Genomic DNA, 22,642 nt, shown 5'->3' on the forward strand with positions numbered 1-22,642 from the left:
AGAGGAAAAGGAAAGGCGGATACCTAGTCAGTTGTACAACTGAATGCTTTCAACTGAAATGTGTCTTCCGCATTTAACCCAACCCCTCTGAATCTGAGAGGTTTGGGGGGCTGCCTTAATCGACATCCACGTCTTCGGCACCCAGGGAATAGTGGCTTAACTGCTTTGCTCGGGCAGAACGACACATTTTTACCTAGTCAGCTGAGGGATTCGATCCAACAACCTTTCGGTTACTGGCCCAACGCTCAAATGGAAGCCACTCCTCCCTCAGTAAAAGGCACATGAAATCCCGCTTGGAGTTCGCCAAAAGATTCTCTGGTCTGATGAAACCAAGATAAAACTATTTGAAATTAATGCTAAGCGTCACGTCTGGAGGAAACCAGGCAGCACTCATCAACTGGCCGATAGCATCCCTACGGTGAAGCATGGTCGTGACAGCATCATGCTGTGGGGATGTTTTTCAGCAACGGACTGGGAGACTATTCACGTTAAAGGGACAGATGAACGGAGCAAAGTACAGTGAGATCCTTCATTTAACACCTGCTCCAGAGCACTCAGGATCTCAGACTGGGGCGGAGATTCACCTTCCAACGGGAGAACGACCTTAAGCACACAGCCAAGACAAAGCAGGAGTGGTTTCAGGACAAGTCTCTGAATGTCCTTGAGCTAAAGCCCGGACTTGAACCCAATCCAACATCTCTGGAGAGACCTGAAAATAGCTGTACAAATTTCTACAGTCCTGTTTTTGCCTTGTCATTATAGGGTATTGTGTGTAGATTGATGTAAGGGAAAACAATTGAATCCATTTTAGAATAAGGCTGTAATAAAATGTAGAGAAAGTCAAGGGGTCTAAATACTTCCCGAATGCAATGTACACTGCTCAAAAAAATAAAGGGAACCCTAAAATAACACATCCTAGATCTGAATGAATGAAATAAACTTATTGAATACTTTTTTCATTACATAGTTGAATGTGCTGACAACAATCACGCAAAAATGATCAATGGAAATCAAATTTATCAACCCATGGAGGTCTGGATTTGGAGTCACACTCAAAATTTAAGTGGAAAACCACACTACAGGCTCATCCAACTTTGTAATGTCCTTAAAACAAGTCAAAATGAGGCTCAGTAGTGTGTGTGTGGCCTCCACGTGCCTGTATGACCTCCCTACAACGCCTGGTTCATGCTCCTGATGAGGTGGCGCATGGCCTCCAGAGCGATCTCCTCCCAGACCTGGACTAAAGCATCCGCCAACTCCTGGACAGTCTGTGGTGCAACGTGGCGTTGGTGGATGAAGCGAAACATGATGTCCCAGATGTGCTCAATTGGATTCAGGTCTGGGGAACGAGCGGGCCAGACCATAGCATCAATGCCTTCCTCTTGCAGGAACTGCTGACACACTCCAGCCACATTTACATTTACATTACATTTAAGTCATTTAGCAGACGCTCTTATCCAGAGCGACTTACAAATTGGTGCATTCACCTTATGATATCCAGTGGAGCAGCCACTTTACAATAGTGCATCTAAATCTTTTAAGGGGGGGGGTGAGAAGGATTACTTTATCCTATCCTAGGTATTCCTTAAAGAGGTGGGGTTTCAGGTGTCTCCGGAAGGTGGTGATTGACTCCGATGTCCTGGCGTTGTGAGGGAGTTTGTTCCACCATTGGGGGGCCAGAGCAGCGAACAGTTTTGACTGGGCTGAGCGGGAACTGTACTTCCTCAGTGGTAGGGAGGCGAGCAGGCCAGAGGTGGATGAACGCAGTGCCCTTGTTTGGGTGTACCACATGAGGTCTAGCATTGTCTTGCATTAGGAGGAACCCAGGGGTCTGAGGATCTCAGGGGTCTGAGGATCTCATCTCGGTACCTAATGGCAGTCAGGCTACCTCTGGCGAGGCCCCCCAAAGAAATGCCACCCCACACCATGAATGACCCACTGCCAAACCGGTCATGCTGGAGAATGTTGCAGGCAGAAGAATGTTCTCCACGGCGTCTCCAGGCTCTGTCACGTCTGTCACGTGCTCAGTGTGAACCTGCTTTCATCTGTGAAGAGCACAGGGCACCAGTGGCAAATTTGCCAATCTTGGTGTTCTCTGGCAAATGCCAAACGTCCTGCACGGTGTTGGGCTGTAAGCACAACCCCCACCTGTGGACGTCGGGCCCTCATACCACCCTCATGTTTCTGACCGTTTGAGCAGACACATGCACATTTGTGGCCTGCTGGAGGTCATTTTGCAGGGCTCTGGCGTTGCTCCTCCTTGCACAAAGGCGGAGGTAGCAGTCCTGCTGCTGGGTTGTTGCCCTCCTACGGCCTCCTCCACGTCTCCTGATGTACTGGCCTGTCTCCTGGTAGCGCCTCCATGCTCTGGACACTACGCTGACAGACACAGCAAACCTTCTTGCCACAGCTCGCATTGATGTGCCATCCTGGATGAGCTGCACTACCTGAGCCACTTGTGTGGGTTGTAGACTCCGTCTCATGCTACCACTAGAGTGAAAGCACCGCCAGCATTCAAAAGTGACCAAAACATCAGCCAGGAAGCATAGGAACTGAGAAGTGGTCTGTGGTCCTGCACAACAGCATGTGAAATTTATTGTCAATCAGTGTTGCTTCCTAAGTGGACAGTTTGATTTCACAGAAGTGTGATTGAATTGGAGTTACATTGTGTTGTTTTAAGTGTTCCCTTTGTTTTTTTGAGCAGTGTATAAGAAGCATACAAATGACATGACGTATTATGATGATCATAATAATTGTAATAACAATTAGTTAAAGAAAAAGGAGGGTGTAGGAGAAAGAGCTGCGTGCATATAATCGACCTGTTGACTCGAATGGCGTCAGCCCAAGTCGCATACTCCTTTTAAAGACCTTCGCTTGAAAAACTTGAGAAAACCCACAATAGCACGGTTTATGTCTCTTGAGACACCAGTGCCAGTATACACTTCCCCAAAAAAGTCCAAATTAATCTAAGATAACTCAAGAAATCTGTCATTACTTTTGATGTTTTTTGCAGAGGAGATCTTAGTCGCACAATTTTACATCTATGATGCAGTTTTTCTGAAGTGGACACATTTGCATGAAAATGAGTATCGTTGAATTACAAACACTTAATTGAAGAATGCCTACTGTTGACCAATGAACCAACAAAGGGCCGCAGACTTCAGCTCCCGAACTTGGGCTTGCCTCGAGAAAAATGTTTGTGCACAAAATCCTTGCCAAAGACCAAAATGTTGTCATAATAATTGCACAAAATGTTTGGATGGGAGCATGCAGACAACTTAAAGAATCCTCCGAAACCATTAATTCCTATAACTTAGTGTTACACTAATATGTGAGAACAATATTTTTTGTGAAATGTTTCATTTTGTTAAGGTTGGAAGCAACATGAACATTTGTTGTGGAAGTCTGTTGCAGCTCAAGTTGACTACAAAACCCACAATGCTCTCTCTATTGGCTGGCTAGCTAGCTAGCAAATGTTGCGGCTCACAGTAATACCAAAGTCAATATCACCATGTGACGTGGCTAGTTAGCTGTAAAATCACCTGAACAAACTGCACTATTAATTTAGGAGTCTACAATCTCACCATGTTCAACCTGGAGATCGATGTGCCTCAGAGTGGAGTCTGACATTCGCAACAACAACAAGCAATGCACCCTGGACTGAAAAGGCATACACATGAAATGACCCAGGGAATCAATAGTTTCACTCAGATTCACAAAAACAATATAACTTTCAAACTGGGTGAATCTTTTTCGTAAGTCTCTATCAATCTACATTCCTATTTGATATGAAGGTCCGGCTGCAGGGGATGTCCACTGTTTGGGAGTCTAGTGGCTGAAAATTGGTGTGCAGGTCGTATGGCAAGCGCTGATTTATTGACGTTTCTAAACATTAAAACAGAGCGTTAGGATTGTATTTCGCATGGCCCCACCGGTAAGCAGTGCTTATAGCTGAGAACCCATGGGATAAGGCAGAATGCCTTTTTAATGTGTTGGGTTTTCGAGAACAAAATCTTCAGCACCATTTATTAGGCAGATATTCCATTCAGACTGCCACAGCTGCTGGCCTTGGTCCATTGTTGGGTGTATGCTGCCTGCAGTCAAGGGGTTAAGCTTTGCTTTAGCTTAAGTCATTTCTTTAATCTTTGTTGACCCGGTGAGAGAGACTTAGCATGGTTAGTAATGGCCTTGATTTTGCTGCGGTGCTGTGAACCTTATGTGACATTGATATAACGCATGTCGCTCCGCTAGTGCTTTGCATGATAGCCCTGGACTAGGCAAATTAGTCCCTGCTTTAACAGCATAGTTATTTTGCCTCCTTTAATCATGGCCATTTGATTTAGCCATTGCCGCCTGGCATTTGGAAATGTGAGCTATCCTACATCGAACATTAGACCATTACATTGCTTCAAGTGAACAAGAGGCAGGATGTTTAAAATGTCTTCAAAGGAGCCACAGAAGGTTTGCTTGATAACCATAACCCAGCCACTATATCATAGCCTCACTCCATAGAAATAGAATTGCTCATATGCATCCTGTTCCAGATAGGCAAAGCCCAATAAATCCAATCAAGTAATTAATGGATGACTGGGGAAATGGAGGACACACTGACTCCACCTGGGACCAGTCTAGCCCTGAGGTCAGGGTTACAAGATTACTTTACAAGATTGCAGGCTTGCAGCCTATATCTTCCTCGGAATAACTGTCCTGTTTTTTTTTTCTTGCGCAAAAAAGCCAAAGGAGAAAACAACTTTTCTATTATATTCTCTCAACTCAAGATATAGAAAAATCTGTCAACGTGTTCTCAAGCAAGGCATTTAAAGGGAAATTTCACCAGCACCACCCCAACATCAACATGTGCTAATAATACATTTCTAATTTCTGTAGTCAAAAAGATAGAAGAGAAGGGTTTCCAATGACGTCGACCAATTAGTAGGCAATGCCTATTCATTGGTTAAAGTCAATGAGGTCATTGGAAACATCCCTGCTGGAGATGATGAATATGAAGTTGAACAATTGTGAAATGCCCCTTTAACCCTAATTAATCCTTTGACCCTTTTAGGACAAACCCCCTCGACAACATTCCGCTGAAAAGGCAGCACGCAAAATTCAAAAATATATATTTTTAGAAATGTGTAACTTTCACACATTAACAAGTCCAATAGAGCAAATGAAAGAAACATCTTGTTAATCTACCCATCGTGTCCGATTTAAATAAATAAATAATAATAATAATAATATTTTTTTTAATGCTTTACAGCGAAAACACAACATATGATTATGTTAGATCACCACCCAGTCAAAAAAACACAGCCATTTTCCCAGCCAAAGATATGAGTTACAAAAAACAGAGGGAGAGATTAACTTAATCACTGACCTTTGATCTTCATCAGATGACACTCATAGGACATCATGTTACACAATACATGTATGTTTTGTTCGATAATGTGCATGTTTATATCCAAAAATCCTTTTACATTGGCGTCATGTTCAGAAATGCCTCCAAAATATTGCAGAGAGCCACATCAAATAACAGAAATACTCACCATAAACTTTGATGAAAGATACATGTTTTACATAGAATTAAAGATACACTTGTTCTTAATGCAACCGCTGTGTCAGATAAAAAACTTTACGGAAAAAGCAAACCATGCAATAATCAGAGACGGCGCTCAGATAGAAACAACATTTCTCCGCCATGTTGGAGTCAACAGAAATATGAAATTACATTATAAATATTCCCTTACCTTTGATGATCTTCATCAGAATGCACTCCCGGGAATCCTAGTTCCACAATAAATTGTTGTTTTGTTCGATAATGTCCATTATTTTATGTCCAAGTAGCTACTTTTGTTAGCACGTTTAGTACACATATCCAAACGCTCGTGCAGGTCCAGGGGAACGTCGGACGAAAACTTCAAAAAGTCATATTACAGGTCGAATAAACTTGTCAAACTAAGTGTAGAATCAATGTTTAGGATGTTGTTATCATAAATATTCAATAACGTTCCAACCAGAGAATTCCTTTGTCTATAGAAGTAATGGAACTGCAAGTTGATATCATGTGGAAGGGGCCTGACCAGGACCTGGCTCTGTGCCAGACCACTGACTCATTCGCCTCTCATCCGGCCCCACATCAGAGTAGAAGCTTCATTCAAGGTCCTATAGACTGTTGACATCTAGTGGAAGCTGTAGGAAGTGCAAACAGATCCATATCCCACTGGGATTTCAATAGGCGATGAGTTGAACCTCAGATATCGACCAACCTCCAATATCCCACTTCCTGGTTGGATTTCTCTCAGGTATTCGCCTGCCATATGAGTTCTGTTATACTCACAGACATCATTCAAACAGTTTTAGAAACTTCAGAGTTTTCTATCCAATAGTAATAATAATATGCATATATTCTCATCTGGGACAGAGTAGGAGGCAATTCACTCTGGGCACGCTATTCATCCAAAGTGAAAATGCTGCCCCCTATCCCTAAAGTTAAGTTGCTCTGTATAAGAGTGTGTACTAAATAACAATTGTAAACTGTAAAACTGATAATGTGGTTCTATACTTAGCCTCTTCTCCTCCCTTCTCTTCCAGGACATCCCCACCTGGCCCCATTTAGTGTTTCCCCTTTCTACACGTGCTGACCAACCATGAGTATTATCCAAGACAAGCTAGGCAACGAGTTTCTGCGAGGCAATGGGGGCATGGACCCAAACTTTGCCCCCGGCATGCTCATGTTCAGCCACCTGCCGCCCGTCACCAGCTTCACCCGCCTGACCTCGCAGTCGGTCATGGGGGGCGACCTGCCACAAGAGATGATCCTGAAGAAGGAGCGCGACTCGCCACCCAACGCCCACGGCTTCCTCCACGGCATGGGCATCAAGCAAGAGCGGATGAGCGAGCTGGACTACCGCATGCCCCTTTATAGCGGAGCTGGCGGGGGAGGAGGAGGGCTGGGTGGCAGCTGTGGCGGAGGGAGCGTGGGGAAGGGAAACGAGATGCTGGAGATGCAGTTTGGTGGAGGCCACCACCACAACCATCAGAACATGCTTCTGCACGACCTCAGCCTCGGCAATGTCCGAATGGGAGAGCCGGTGAGGGACCCATGTTTATTTGTAGCGTTGTAGTTTTAGTGGCTGAAAGGGGGCCTCACTGAATAGATATTTTCTGTAGAGTTATCATGTGTGCTTTGATATTTTTGTCTTTGGTACTGTAATCTCTCTGTGAAGATCAAAATTAGTTATCAGTATAGCACCTATCGCTCCTTTGAGGATATTCACACTGTGTGTGTGTAAGCACGTATCTGTCTACATGGCCAACCTCCTCTGCTTTGTCCTCAGATGTCTGGAAGACCAGAGAAAGGGCCGAAAGAGACGTCGGGAAGAAGACGGAAGAGCAACAGTGATGGGGAGGGGAAAGCCAGAAGAAAACGTGGAGAACCCAAGGTAGAGCACATCTCTAGCATTTTCATTAATAAGCCTTTTTAGAATCAAAGCTACCAAAAAGTCGCACAGCAGATCAGTTTTTCTGTGGTCAGGTCATGTTAACAGCAGTTTGTCCCCTAAAACAACATGTTTACACTTTGACGCAAAATTGTATTCGGGTTATACTGACCTTTCATTCTGTCCCGCGCCCCGCACAGGCCATGATGTTGGACGGCGAGGGGACCGGCCTCTCTCCCAACTCCAAACCGCACATCTGCGAGCACTGCAACGCTGCCTTCCGCAGCTCCTACCACCTCCGCAGACACGTGCTCATCCACACAGGTGAGAGGCTTTCAGTGCTTTCTGCATGGGAATTATTTTGGGGTGGCTGGAGTGTGCACTTTGTTTTAGTTCATTCTATTGATCCTAAAGTGAAATCCTCACCCACCCAAAGCACAGGGTGAGCTAAAACGAACACACCCAATATCACTGACATGAGTAGCATGGATGACATTTGTTTGATGCTACAAATGTCCTGTAAATGTTGAGGTAATCTAAATGACAAACATTTCTTGCAGGTTTGACTCATTGTCTCCACGGTGATGAATTCTGTTTTTATGCTGTTTCTTTTTATGCTGTTTCTTTCAAGCGAATGTTCAGCCAAATTACAAATGTCTGTGTGTGTATATATACATTTCTTTACCTTGAAAGTAGTCTATGGACAAGGAGAAAATGCGATCCACATTGGTTTCGGCAAAACAAGACACTGTTCCCGCAAAGTGTTTTATTGCTGATTCTGTCCAGAGATTGCTTTCAAGTTAAGGGAACAAATATAAATGTGTTATTTGGCTGAACTATCCCCTTTAGGTTTTCACTCTAACTTACCCTAGCGTGTTTGCTTCATCTGCAGTGTTTATCCAAAAAGTTTAATTTAATGAATTGAGACTTGAATAAAGCCAACTTCTGCTTTCCCCCACTGATAGTCAATTAATGTGGAGAGTGGGTGATTGTATTTTTGATCGCACAGGTGAGAGGCCTTTCCGGTGCAGTCAGTGTAACATGAGCTTTATCCAGAAGTACCTGCTGCAGCGGCACGAAAAGATCCACAGTGGTGAGTCTTGACCTATGACAGCCAGCGCTGTGGTCAATTCCATTTCAATTTAGTCAATACAGGATGTAAATGGAAATTCAGAGACATTTTGAATTTGAAATTCAGTTTACTTCCTGACTGGAAATTAACCCAACCCTCATGCCTGAATGCCATTTTTTTGTATGTATGTACAGTACAAGCCAAAAGTTTAGACCTACTCATTCAAGGGGTTTTCTTTATTTTTATATTTCCTACGTTGTAGAATAATCATGAAGACATCACAACTATGACATATCACAAATGGAATCATGTATTAACCAAAAAAGTGTTAAACAAATCTAAATATATTTTATATTCTTCGAAGTAGCCACCCTTTGCCTTGATGACCGCTTTGCACACTCTTGGCATTCTCTCAGCTTCATAAGGAATGTTTTTCCAACTGTCTTGAAGGAGTTCCCATATGCTGAGCACTTGTTGGCTGCTTTTCCTTCACTCTGCAGTCCATCTCATCCAAAACCATCTCAATTGGGTTGCGATCGGGTGATTGTGGAGGCCAGCTCATCTGATGCAGGACTTCATCACTGTCCTTGGTCAAATAGCCCTTACACAGCCTGGAGGTGTGTTTTGGGTCATTATCCTGTTTATAAACAAATGATAGTCCCACTAGGCCCAAACCAGATTGGATGGTGTATCACTGCAGAATGCTGTGGTAGCCATGCTGGTTAAGTGTCCCTTTAATTCTAAATAAATCACTGATCGTGTCACCGGCAAAGCAACCCACACCATCACACCACCTTCATGCTTCATGGTGGGAACCACACATGTGAATATCATCCGTTCACCTACTCTGCGTCTCACAAAGACACAGTGGTTGGAACCAAAAATCTCCAATTGAACTAATCAGACCAACGAACAGATTTCCACCGGTCTAATGACCATTGCCCATGTTTCTTGGCCCAAGCAAGTCTTTTCTTCTTATTGGTGTCTTTTAGTAGTGGTTTCTTTGCAGAAGTTCGACCATGAAGGCCTGATTCATGCAGTCTCCTCTGAACAGTTGATGTTGAGATGTGTCTGTTACTTGAACTCTGTGAAGCATTTATTTGGGCTGCAATCTGAGGTTGGTAACTCTAATGAACTTATCATCTGCAGCAGAGGTAACTCTGGGTCTTTCTTTCCTGTGGCGGTCCTCGCGAGAGCCAGTTTCATCATAGCGCATGATGGTTTTTGCTACTGCACCTGAAGAAACTTGCAAAGTTCCTCATATTTTCCAGATTATCTGATCTTCTTATCTTAAACTAATGGACTGTTTCTCTTTGCTTGTTTGAGCTGTCTTGCCATACTACGGTCTTTTACCAAATAAGGCAATCTTCTGTATATCAACCCTACCATGTCACAACACAACTGATTGGCTCAAACGCGTTAAGAAGGCAAGAAATTCCACAAATGAACTTTTAACAAGGCACACCTGTTAATTGAAATGCATTCAAGGTGACAACCTCATGAAGCTGGTTGAGCGAATGCCAAGAGTGTGCCAAGCTGTAATCAATGCAAAGGGTTGGCTACTTTGAAGAATCTCAAAATATAAAATAGATTTTGTTTTGTTTAACACCTTTCTGGTTACTACATAACATATATTAAATTATTTCATAGTTTTGATGTCTTTACTATTATTCTACAATGTAGAAAATGGTACAAATTTAAGAAAATCCCTTGAATGAGTAGGTGCATCCAAACTTGACTGGTAGTGTGTGTGTATCTACACACACACACACACACACACACACACACACACACACACACACACACACACACACACACACACACACACACACACACACACACACACACACACACACACACACACACACACACACACACACACACACACACACACACACACACACGCACACGCAGTGCATTTGGAAAGTATTCAGACCCCTTAACTTTTTCCTTATTTTGTTATTTTACAGCCTTATTCTAAAATTGATTAAATTGTTTTTTTTCCACTCATCAATCTACACACAATTATCCCATAATGACAAATAATATTTAGCAAATGTATTAAAAATAAACAACTGAAATCACATTTCCGTTAGTATTCAGACCCTTTACGCCTTACTTTGGCAGTGATTACATCTAGTCTTCTTGGGTATGACGCTACAGGCTTGGCACACTTGTATTTGGAGAGTTTCTCCTGTTCTTGTCTGCCGATCCTCTCAAGCTCTGTAAGCTTGGTTGGGGAATGTCGCAGCACCGCTATTTTCACGTCTCTCCAGAAATGTTGGATCAGTTTCAAGTCCAAACTCTGGCTGTGCCTCTCAAGGACATTGAGACTTGCGTTGTCTTGGCTGTGTGCTTACGTTCATTGTCCTTTTGGAAGCTGAACCTTCGCCCCATTCTGAGGTCCTGGAGCAGCTTATCATCAAAGATCTCTCTCTGTACTTTGCTCCTTTCATCTTTCCCTTAATCCTGACTAGTCTCCCAGTCCCTGCCCTTGTAAAAAAATCCCCACCGCATGATGCTGCCACCATCATGCTTCACCTTAGGTATGGTGCCTGGTTTCTTCCAGGTGTGACACTTGGCATTCAGGCCAAAGAGTTCAATCTTGGTTTCATCAGACCAGAGAATCTTGTTTCTCATGGTCTTAGTCCTTTGGGTGCCCTTTGGCAAACTCCAAGCGGCCTGTGCCTTTTACTGAGGAGTGGCTTCTGACATGTTGGTTTCAAACTTCCATTTAATAATGATGGAGGCCACTCTGTTCTTGGAGACCTTCAATGTTGCAGAAATGTTTTGGTACCCTTCCCCAGATCTGTGCCTCGACACAATCCTGTCTCGAAGCTCTACGGACAATTCCTTCGACCTCATAGCTTGGTTTTTGCTCTGACATGCACTGTCAACTGTGGGACCTTTTATATAGACAGGTGTGCTTTTCCAAATCATGTCCAATTGAATTTACCACATGTGGACTCCCAAGGACACCACATCACTATAGTACCCTCCAAGTTCATCATTAAGCTTAAGTCCCTGGGTCTGTACCCTGCCTTGTGCAATTGGGTCCTGGACTTTCTGACGGGCCGCCCCCAGGTGGTGAAGGTAGGAAACATTGAGTCGAGACAGCCTACAGGGAGGAGGTGGGGGTGCTCGGAGTGTGGTGTCAGGAAAACAACCTCTCACTCAAACCTCAACAAAACAAAGGAGATGATTGTGAACTTCAGGAAACCACAGAGGGAGCATACTCTATCCACATCGACGGGACATTAGTGAAGGTGGAAAGCTTCAAGTTCCTCGGCGTACACATCACGGACAAACTGAAATGGTCCACCCACACAGACAGCGTGGTGAAGGAGGCGAAACAGCGCCTCTTCAACCTCAGGAGGCTGAAGAAATTTTACTTGGCACCTAAAACCTCACGCTTTTACAGATGCACAACTGAGAGCATCCTATCGGGCTGTATCACCGCCTGGTAGGCAACTGCACCGCCATCAACCGCAGGGCTCTCCTGAGGGTTTTGAAGTCTGCACAATGCATCACAGAGGGCAAACTACCTGCCCTCCAGGACACCTACAGCACCCAATGTCACAGGAAGGCCAAAAGGATCATAATGGACAACAACCACCCGAGCCACTGCCTGTTCACCCCTCTGTCATCCAGAAGGCGAGGCCAGTACAGGTGCATCAAAGCTGGGACCGGGAGACTGGAAAAACAGCTTCTATCTCAAGGCCATCAGACTGTTAAACAGCCATCACTAACACAGAGGCTGCTGCCTAAATAGACTCGATCATTGGCCACTAATAAATGGATCACTAGTCACTTTAAATAATGCAACTTTAATGTTTATATATCTTACATTACTCATCTATTATGTTTGTACTTTATTTTATACTATCACATCTTGCCTATTCCGCTCGGCCATCGCTCATCCATGTATTTATATGTACATATTCTTATTCCATCCATTTACAGTTGTGAGTATGGATGGATGGATGGATGGATGGATGGATGGATGGATGGATGGATGGATGGATGGATGGATGGATGGATGGATGGATGGATGGATGGATGGATGGATGGATGGAGTAGTTGTGGAATTGTTAGATCCGACAGTGCAGTACTATTTGCACAAGCATTTCGCTACACTCACATTATTAACATCTGCTAATCAAGTTGTAGGAACATCTCAAGGATGATCAAAGGAAACAGGATGCACCTGAGCTCAATTTTGATTCTCATAGCAAAGAATCTGAATACTTGTGGAAATAAGGTATTTCGTTTTTTAAATTTATTATATATATATATAAATTGGCCAAATATACCCTGCTTTTGCTTTGTCCGTATGGGGTATTGTGTGTAGATTGAGGAAAAATGCATTTCATCCAATTTAGAATAAGGCTGTAATGTTACAAAATGTGGGAAGTCAAGGGGTCTGAATAATTTCTGTGTGTGTGTGTGTGTGTGTGTGCACGCACAAAAGTTTGGACAACTACTCATTCAAGTGTTTTCTTTTCTTTTTGCTATTTTCTACCTTGTAGAATACTGGTGAAGACTTCAAAAACTATGAAATAATACACATGGAATCATGTAGTAATCAAAATATATTTGATATTCTTCAAAGTAGCCACACTTTGCCTTGATGACAGCTTTGCACACTCTTGACATTCTTTCAACCAGCTTCATGAGTTAGTCACCTTCAATGCATTTCAGTTAATAAGTGTGCCTTGTTCATTTGTGGAATTTCTTTCTTTCCTTAATGCTTTTGAGCCAGTCAGTTGTGTTGTGACAAGGTAGGGGTGGTATACAGAAGATTTGGTAAATTTGGTAAAATACCAAGTTCATATTATTGGAAGAACAGCTCAAATAAGCAAAGAGAAACAACAATTTGGTTATGTGTCAATGTTGTCCCATTCTTTCCTTAGGAGAGAAGCCCTTCAGCTGTGACCAGTGTAACATGTGCTTCATCCAGAAGTACCACATGGAGCGACACAAGAGGACCCACAGCGGAGAGAAGCCATACAGATGTGACACCTGCCAACAGGTCAGTCTGTCAGTCAGTCACAAGGGTAACTCTGTTTTACTCTCAAAGCAGAACAGATTGAAATTTAGTATTTCAATTACTTTCAAACACATTTCGAGGTAAGTATTTTTTTTAATGTAGTTGAATGTATTTTGAAATACTTGGAATGTGTTGTGTATTTATTTAAGTATTTTCAAGTACAAATATGTAGCCTTTAACACTCACAACAAATGTGGTTACTGATAAGCTCCTAAAATGGAACGCAGTACCTGTACAGTAAGATGTACATGAAGTCAGACTTCGGGGTCTCCGCCTTTTCAGCTCTGTATGGGATTCAACTGACAGCCTTTCTAAACCTGAGCACTACTCGCAACAAGAATATGCCCCCAACCCTCCCGCTAATTGGGCTCCTTTTACAAATGTTTTGTCTGAGTGAGGGCAATGCTGTAAATCAATGTGTTCTGAGACGTTGAGAATTATTTAAAAAATACCGCTTTGACGTCATGAAAGCAAACCACACGTCCAAATGTGCATTTCACATTTCCATATGATAAAACTTGTCATTTGTATATCAACATTTATGATCGCTTTGTTTGATGTACAGTTACGAGGATGACATGGCGTCATACCCTGGGTTCTTCTGAACAGAATGAGCCTGTGTTGGTCATATTGTAAAGAGAATGATCATGAGAACAAGCACCCAAATGCACTCATGACTCTATTCTATGCCCAACAGAAATACGATGTGCCTCCTGAAGTTCTTTGTGAAAGTCTAGCACTGTAAGATCATATTTTCTAACTTCGCTAGTAGCGATGGGCATTTGACATTTGGGGGGGGGGTCTAATTATCTATATGCCAACAGTGCGCAACAACGCCTCATTTATTACCATTACAGATAACGAATCCTAATTGCTAAATTGCCTCAGACTCTGAGTGTACAAAGATTTAGGAACACCTGCTCTTTCCATGAGACTGACCAGGTGAAAGCTATGATCCCTTATTGATGTAATTAATTAAATCCACTTCAATCAGTGTACATGAAGGGGAGGAGATGTTAAATAAGGATTTTTAATCCTTGAGACAATTGAGACATGGATTGTGTGTGTGTCATTCAGAGGGTGAATAGGCAAGACAAAAAACATTTTTGCCTGTTAACGGGTATGGTAGTAGGTGCCAATCACACTGGTTTGAGAGTTTTAAGAACCACAACACTCCCGGGTTTTTCACGCTCAACAGTTTCCTGTGTGTATCAAGAATGGTCCACCACCCAAAGAACATCCAGCCAACTTGACACAACTGTGGGAAACATTGGAGTCAACATTGGCCAAAATCCCCGTGGAACGCTTTCGACACCATGTAGTGATGCCCCAACGAATTGAGGTTAAAGGGGTGCAACTCTATATATAGGTGTTCCTAATGTTTTGTACAGCCAAGAAAAGAAAAGTGCCATTTAAGATTCCCTTATTCAAACCGTAATATCAACTGGTTATATAATGCAACACGATCTTCACAAAGGTAGTCCCCTCAGTGGCGCTTGCTTGTAGAAGCCTATGGCTGTGCAATGGCATAGTCTTGTTTTGTTAATTTAGTAGACAATACCCTCTTATTTCCCGAGCCCATATTGCAGTCTAGACGCATCTGTTTTATAGTATAAAAAACATGATATAATATAACAGAATGAAATAGAACGGAATAGTGCGAGGTGACGCGCATCTCCTGTCTGGAACAGTTATTCTCAGAGTTAATTTGAAACGGGTTGAAAGACCAAGTCTTTCAGGGTTACAAACAAATGTCTTTTTCAATATACCGTTGTTCGATTTGGCCTGTTCTTTTGGAATTTTCTAAATGGAATAACAATTCCACTTTGAACTGGGGGGGATGAAATATGCTGGAGTAGGCCTAGGGATAATGATTCTGATGAATATATGCTCTTTGTCAAACTAATGTTTTTGTATAGGGGGTTAAAGCTTAGGCTAACCAATTCTAAATGGCACTAGCAGTTCGCAAAGTAGGGTCCCTGGCTTTTTGAACCCAGGGACCCTACTTTTTAAACCCTGGCTTTTTGTACGATTTCTCTTAAAAGCTGATTTTAAATCTAAGTTTAACCACATTGTTAAATTTATGCCTAATCCGAACCTTAAATGAAGAGCAAAAATGTAATTTTTGTTTCTGTATAATTGAAATAGGCCATTTAGACTTTGTGGCTGTGGTAACTAGTGACAATTTCAATTATTCCAAAAAATGCAGCTCATTGTTGAAACACATTTCCTTACTTCAGTCAACCAGTCCATTTGTGTGTGGCTACATGGAGACACTAGTTAGACCTCTCACTCAAACCCTTGTCATTTTTTTTGTTTGATGCACCTAACCCCAAGTCTCATGAATATTCTTACCATGTTACTGAATGTAACCAGTGTTATTTCAGATTTCTTTCATTGACAAATGCTGCAAAAAGTACAGTAAATGGAAAATGCACATAAAATCAAGTGTAATGTTTGGATTCAGTCTTGAAGTCCGGTAATGTGAACTGTTGTGGATTTCCAAAGTGTTCTCTTTCATTTGCTACCATGATTATACATATGCTCTTCATATTACTTCTGTTAACGTTTCTATTTGCATATTTCTTCCGGTAAAACATTGTGCCCCTATCCATATAGGCCAATGGAAAAAGGTTTAAGTACTAAATGCACTTGAACCAAGGTCTGCTTGGTCCTAGGTGTATTTGATATAATATATTTGGAATTAAGTATTTGAAAATAGTTTTGTCCATTTTATAGGAATTTATTTGAAAATACTACATAATATGTCAAATAGAAGTAGCTGATTTGGCCACATTATTTGAAAATACTTAAATACACATGTTCTATGTATTTTAGTAACATACTTGAATACGCATTTATTTGAACCCAGGTCCGATTGACAATAGTTATTGATGTCAGTTCTTGATGTTTGCAGTTTCTCTCAATCTAGCATGTGTTTGCTCAAAATGTCATGGGTGTTCCACACTGTTGGACGCTTGCTATGTGCTCTGTTATCAGACATTTCAAGCCATAACACTTGGTCAAGAGCCAAATCCAATTTGATTTGTCACATACACATGGTTAGCAGATGCTAATGCGAGGGTAGCGAAATGCTTGTGCTTCTAGTTCCGACAATGCAGTAATAACCAACGAGTAATCTAACCTAACAATTCCACAACTACTACCTTATACACACAAGTGTAAAGGGATGAAGAATATGTACATAAAGATATATGAATGAGTGATGGTACAGAACGGCATAGGCAAGATGCAGTAGATGGTATAGAGTAGAGTATATACATTTGAGATGAGTAATGTATGGTATGGTATATAAACATAAAGTGGCATAGTTTAAAGTGGCCAGTGATACATGTATTACATAAAGCACTTTGGGTGCATCTAACAGTGGGCCGATGCATCTTGCTGTCGTTGAGCCATTGGCTCAATCCAGTGACTAGAAAGTTTTCAAATACTCTGCACCCCCCCCCTGTTCCCCTGTAGTTTTTCTCGAGGACAGACCGGTTACTGAAGCACAAGCGGACCTGCGGAGAAGCCATAAAGAAGGGCCCGGACCCCAGCATGTTGGAGCTTGCCCACGGGGACATGGGCCAGGGCAACTACTCACTCACTCAGGGAAACGCTACCGCCACCTCTGCATGCAAGAGGGGCAAGTCCAAAAACGCAGGCGAGGGCGGTGATCGTAAGCGTAAGAAGGCTGCTGCCACCACCGTGTCGTCCGGGGGCCTGCAGGACTACGGAATGGAGTGTTCTGACCCCAGCCTGCAGGGCCGCACACCCAAGCTGGTGTTCAAGAAGGCTAAGAAGGGCCTCGTCCCCATGGAGGACGGGGGGCAGAAGCTGCTGTCTCAGAAGCAGGGCTCCATGGAGCTGGCGGGGGGCTCAGGGCTAGATGCCATGGTCCTCCTCCAGGGCTCCTCCAGTGGAGGGGCAAAACGAGGCCCATCAGCCACAAGCAACAACTACGATGACGCCATGCAGTTTGTGAAGAAGCGGCGCTACCTCCAACACGTGGCCAGCAACGACTATGCGGCGCCCTCCCACCACATGGGCCAGACCCATGCCAGCAGCGTGATCCAAGGCTCGCTGGGACACCACAACGAGCCCACCCTCACCATGCTGGACACTTCACCCCTGGACCTCAAGCACCACGACAAGTCGGTCATCCCGGACGAAGTGCTCCAGAGCCTGCTGGACCACTACAGCCACAAGTCGGATGGCACGCACCACCACCACGACGTGACCTTTGACCTCTCGGACCACAGCGTCCCGCACCACGTGACCCTGCAGCCAGCGGCCCCTGTCACCCCAGAGCTGGACGACGACTCGCCCAGCGGCGGCGACAAGCAGGTGGTCATGAGTGAGTACTCCAAGTTCCTTCTGCAGGCCCTGGAGCGCACCAGCCACAGCGGGCCCTTCTCCACGCTGGGTCCCAGCGGGCCCTTCCCTTTGCTCTCCAGCCCTACGGGTCCCCTCTTCTCCGATAAGCATGTCTACACTACGTCTCCGCTGGAGTGTGGCTACCCGCCCGCCGACTCCTCGCCACTGCCCATCCCCTCCATCTCTTCTTCTTCCTCCTCCTTGTCTTCCTCTAAGTCTCACTACAGCATGGTGGTGGGCTCCCCCTCCCAGCCGGCCTTCCACCTCAGTGGCCTGGAGGCGGCTGGCCACCAGCAGCTCATCCCCTCTCAGGAGCTCACAGAGCAGCTGGAGAAGCAGCACCACTCCCCTGCGTTCCAGCTTACGCCCCAGGAGCTGACGGCCGCCGGTGGAGCCCCCAAGGAGCAGGGGGCCAAGGGCAACGGGAGAAACGGCAGCTACTCCGACCTGGACACGCCCAAGGAAATGGACCTGCGGGCCACCTACCAGATCGAGAACTTCGCCCAGGCCTTTGGTTCCCAATTTAAGTCGGGCCGCCGCACCCCGCTGGGCTACGGCACTGGGGCCGAGGTCGACCACCGAATACGAACTCCCGTGTCAGAATTCTCAGGGTATACCAGTTTGTTAGCTGACGTCAGCGAGCCAGTAAGTACAGGATCGAAAACCCCAACAAGCCAAAGTTTCAGGTAAGGGTTCAAACGAGGTGAACCTAGTTGCGGGTCTTGTGTTTTTCTTTGTGTCCCTATACCCTTCTACATTTTGTTCTTGTAGCGAGGTCAATTTATTTTTTAAACACTGCCATTAAATGTTGATAACGAGAACTCTACCAGGGGAAGGTCTTCAAGGCCTCAAATGCAATTTTTTATATTCATTTTCTTTTTAAATCTGTATTTTGTCTTTTATTTTGTCAGCGTAGTTGGTATGATATGAACGTAAACGTAGATTTTAATGTAATTTAAACTGAAAAATTAGGGGTTAGCTAAGCTTGATGATTTTTCTTTGAACTCTTGTTTTACCAATCATCATACAGTTGTAAAGTAATGATGAATGATGTTAATAATTTCAATAATATTACGTTTGTGGCAGGGAAAGGCCCAGAATTCAAATGGCAAAAAAAGTTCTATATTCTCTGTTACTAGAATCGTATTACTCAGGTATTAAGGCAAAATTGTGTAATAATAATAAAAACTTTGTATTATGAGATGCAATTAGCACACTTTTTTAAGTGTGCTTTGAGACTACAAAGCTTTGTTACTATTTATCCCTCGAGGAGCGTGGGAACAAAAAGACAAAACAAATTCAGCGGATCTTCCTGTTCAGTTTTCTTCGCCATTGAACAACCCTGTCCTCTACGTGTAGCTGTGTAGAGATTACGGTACTTCTGTGTCAATGTGAAAATGACCGTTCCCATTTCCTCCCCGTAAAGGGCCACATGTAAAACACACGCCGACGCGGACATTTATACACTCAAGAACTCGTAGTGCACACAGTCCAGGCTCAACGGAGAGAGGTTTCAATCCGCAAACCTTTTTTGTTTATAAACAGTGTCAAGTGATGTTTGTCTAGGCCATGCACCTTTTGGATGGCCCCTTCAGTGGCCCGTGACAAGGAAATGTGCTGGCGACGTTTCAACAACTGTTGTCGCTCATTTTTACTGGGTTCCACTCCACTCCTGGCTGTTAATTTCTTCTCTTTTTTTTGTCAGTGGAAATCAAACAAGCACTTTGAAAAACAAAATTGTCATTGAAAACTGAAAACATCCCAACTCAATTAAGGATGTGCAAAACCAAGTGATTATTATTTTTTATTTTATTAGAGGAGAGAACTGTGAACGGGGGTGGGTGGGATAGGGTGGTTTGTTGTTCTGTAGGGAGGGTTAGACTGGGATTGAATAGATGTATTTTTGTTTGTGTTTTTTTGACGGTTTGGTCAAGGGGGAAGGGTTGTACAAATGGTTTTTGTTACAATCATTACTGTATGTAACCCAATGGTCTGAGAAGATCTCTGTATTGATACCGAACAAAAATATAAACAACATGCAACAATTTCAAAGATTTGACTGAGTTACAGTTCATATAAGGAAATAAGTCAATTGAAATGTATTCATTAGGCCCTAATCTATAGATTTCACATGACTGGGCAGGGGTACAGTTATGGGTGGGCATAGGCCCACTTACTGGGGAACCAGGCCCAGCCAATCAGAATGAGTTTTTCCCCACAGAAGGGCTTTATTATTTTCGATTCCTGAGTGGCGCAGTGGTCTAAGAAATTGCATCCTAGTGCAAGAGGTGTCACTGCAGTGCCTGGTGATTGGGAGTCTCATAGGGCGGCGCACAATTGGCCCAGCGTCATTCAGGGTAGGCCGTCATTTTAAATAAGAATTTGTTCTTAACTGACTTTCCTAGTTAAAGGTGAAATAAATATTACATTACATACCAAAATACTGCTCAGCGCAAATTAAAGAATTAAGCTTTTTGAGCGTATGGAACATTTCTGGGATTTATTATTTCAGGTCATGAAATGTGGGACCAACACGTTACATGTTGCGTTTTATATTTTTGTTCGGTGTAAGTTGTTTCGAGAGGGGGCAGATAATATGCTGCAACACTTCCCACTGATGTACTAAGACTCTACTGGATGCAAAAATCTTAACTATTTTCCCTTTATTTATTTGTAACCTAGCAAGAGTTTTTTTTTTTTTTTTTTGCAGGGTGTTTTTGAAGTGCAAGTACTCACTGTACATCAATCTGTCTGTACCTTATGAAATCAGGCCTGATACATAAAAATTACCTCACTCATACAGGCTCAACGTTATGGTGTATGTGTATATATATATATATATCCCCCAAAAAGGCAGTCCTTTAAACTTTGCAAGAATAAACAATGGCCTTCTTTGTCTTCCGCAGCTCAAGCCATTCTCTCCTGGCAGTCAGGGTTGATATTTAGTTAATTTCCTGTGTGCCCCCCTCCCCACCCCCACCACAACTGATAGACTTTAAAGCTGCTCAGATCACAGGGAACAAAATCATGACTGACTGGCCACTTCACTCCAAAACACACACTATGCTTTTAAAGAAAAGAGGGAGAGCGAGAGACAGATGAGGAAATAAAAAATAGGATTGACCTAAATATACAGTGGGGTCCAAAATTGACAACCTTGATAAAGATCAATAAAAGTAACTGTAAAATACTGAGCTATATTGTATTCTCAAACAAATGGGGGAAATATATTAGATTATGCTTCAGTGCCATTATCCTCTGAAGGTGAGGTATTGAAAAGAGGTATCAATAATTTTGACCCCCACCTTCGTTCTCTGAGCAATTGTATTAGTATTCAAGATTGTATTTTCCCCAGCATGCAATATAGCTCAGTATTGGAATTATTTTATACAGCAATTTTTGCTCATTTTTGTCAAGTGTGTCTTTCAGAGATCAATGTACCTCATATCACTGAAGCGTCAGAAAACAGGGACACGTTTCATGTATGTAGTGGAAATACTTGTAGTATAGGTTAAACATTTGTATAATCATGTAACAATGCCTGTGTTTACAATTATAGAAGAGCAATTGACTCGTTGAATTGCAAAATGTATTTGTTTTGTCTAAAGCCTTCACGCCAAGCAGTGTTGCATTCTAGATGCCTCATAGAAACTTTCATTTCTCATGTTATATCCCTTATTTTTGTTACTCGCCATAAATGTGTTGATATGATCTCTAGAAGGATATTGTTTACAAAAATGTACAAACACTAAAAATGTATGTTGATTTTTATGTTTTTGTTTCTACCGATATGCATGATATGTTTTTATGGCTTTTTTTCTGATCGTCACCACAACACCAAATTTTGTAGCAGATGCCTCCCCATCCCTGTTTTTTTTTTTTTTTTGTTCAAGACCCTTGTGATATGATTTCCAAGGCTGTACCTGTTATTGAATTTATAAAACGATTTAGAGAAGCCAATAAAAACATTTTTTGGTAATAAAAAAAAATGCCTGTGCCGACTGGACTTGATTGTGATAGTGAAGTCCTCAACACGTCAGCAATGATTTTTGTACGGGTTTGAACCACAGTAAAGACGGGCAAGAGCTCACCTTTTAGATTTTTGGATTGACTCACAATTCTATTGTGAGATTTGAGTTACAGGGGGGTACGGGAGCAAAATAATGGAAATATCAATGTTAGTGTAATTTGGACCATGATATGTTCTATTGTAATCCTTAAATCTTCCTGATATGATTATTCTTTCAAATCATATTTTAAGATTCTTTATCAATGCTCTCAATTCAAAGCGGACGCTGACATCGGTACTGACTGGTAAGTGACCTGGCATAGGGAGAATCTCAATTGCATATCCTCTTCTGCTCGCTCTCCTCCTTCTCAAAACCCTTTAGAGGAGAATGTTGGAGAGGTACATCTGGCTTTCTCATCCAATGGGTTTTGAGAAAGAGGCGAGGAGTATGCTATTGAGATTCTACCACACTCGGCCATTCATTTAGTTACCATTTTGTTCCTCAACACAGACAACTGTGTGTACCCAACCTTAAGTTGGTCGAGGTAGCCTAGCGGTTAAGTGTTGGACAAGTAACCAAAAGGTTGCTGGTTTGAATCCCTGAGGAAACTAGGTGAAAAATCTGTGCCCTTGAGCAAGGCACTTAACATCTGCTAAATGACAATACATTTTTTTTCCATGTCTTGTGTTTT

General features: G+C 42.9%; 1 protein-coding gene across 3 annotated transcripts in view; it reads left to right on the forward strand.

The window, feature by feature from the left end:
• Positions 1-21,930, forward strand: part of znf281b (zinc finger protein 281b) — a 32,133-nt gene extending 10,203 nt beyond the window's left edge. For 2 of the 3 annotated variants that reach the window (XM_046369291.1, XM_046369292.1), the window contains exons 2-7: positions 6,592-7,091; positions 7,338-7,442; positions 7,640-7,763; positions 8,440-8,532; positions 13,425-13,543; positions 17,045-21,930. In XM_046369291.1, coding sequence (XP_046225247.1) covers positions 6,648-7,091; positions 7,338-7,442; positions 7,640-7,763; positions 8,440-8,532; positions 13,425-13,543; positions 17,045-18,631 — 2,472 coding nt within the window. In that variant the 5' untranslated portion in view covers positions 6,592-6,647 and the 3' untranslated portion in view covers positions 18,632-21,930. The remainder of the gene's footprint in view (positions 1-6,591; positions 7,092-7,337; positions 7,443-7,639; positions 7,764-8,439; positions 8,533-13,424; positions 13,544-17,044) is intronic. The other variant, XM_046369293.1, reaches the window with a different exon arrangement.
• The last annotated feature ends 712 nt before the right edge of the window (positions 21,931-22,642 follow it).

The sequence above is a fragment of the Oncorhynchus gorbuscha genome, linkage group LG11 (assembly GCF_021184085.1).
Source record: "Oncorhynchus gorbuscha isolate QuinsamMale2020 ecotype Even-year linkage group LG11, OgorEven_v1.0, whole genome shotgun sequence".
In the NCBI taxonomy this organism is placed as follows: Eukaryota; Metazoa; Chordata; class Actinopteri; order Salmoniformes; family Salmonidae; genus Oncorhynchus; species Oncorhynchus gorbuscha.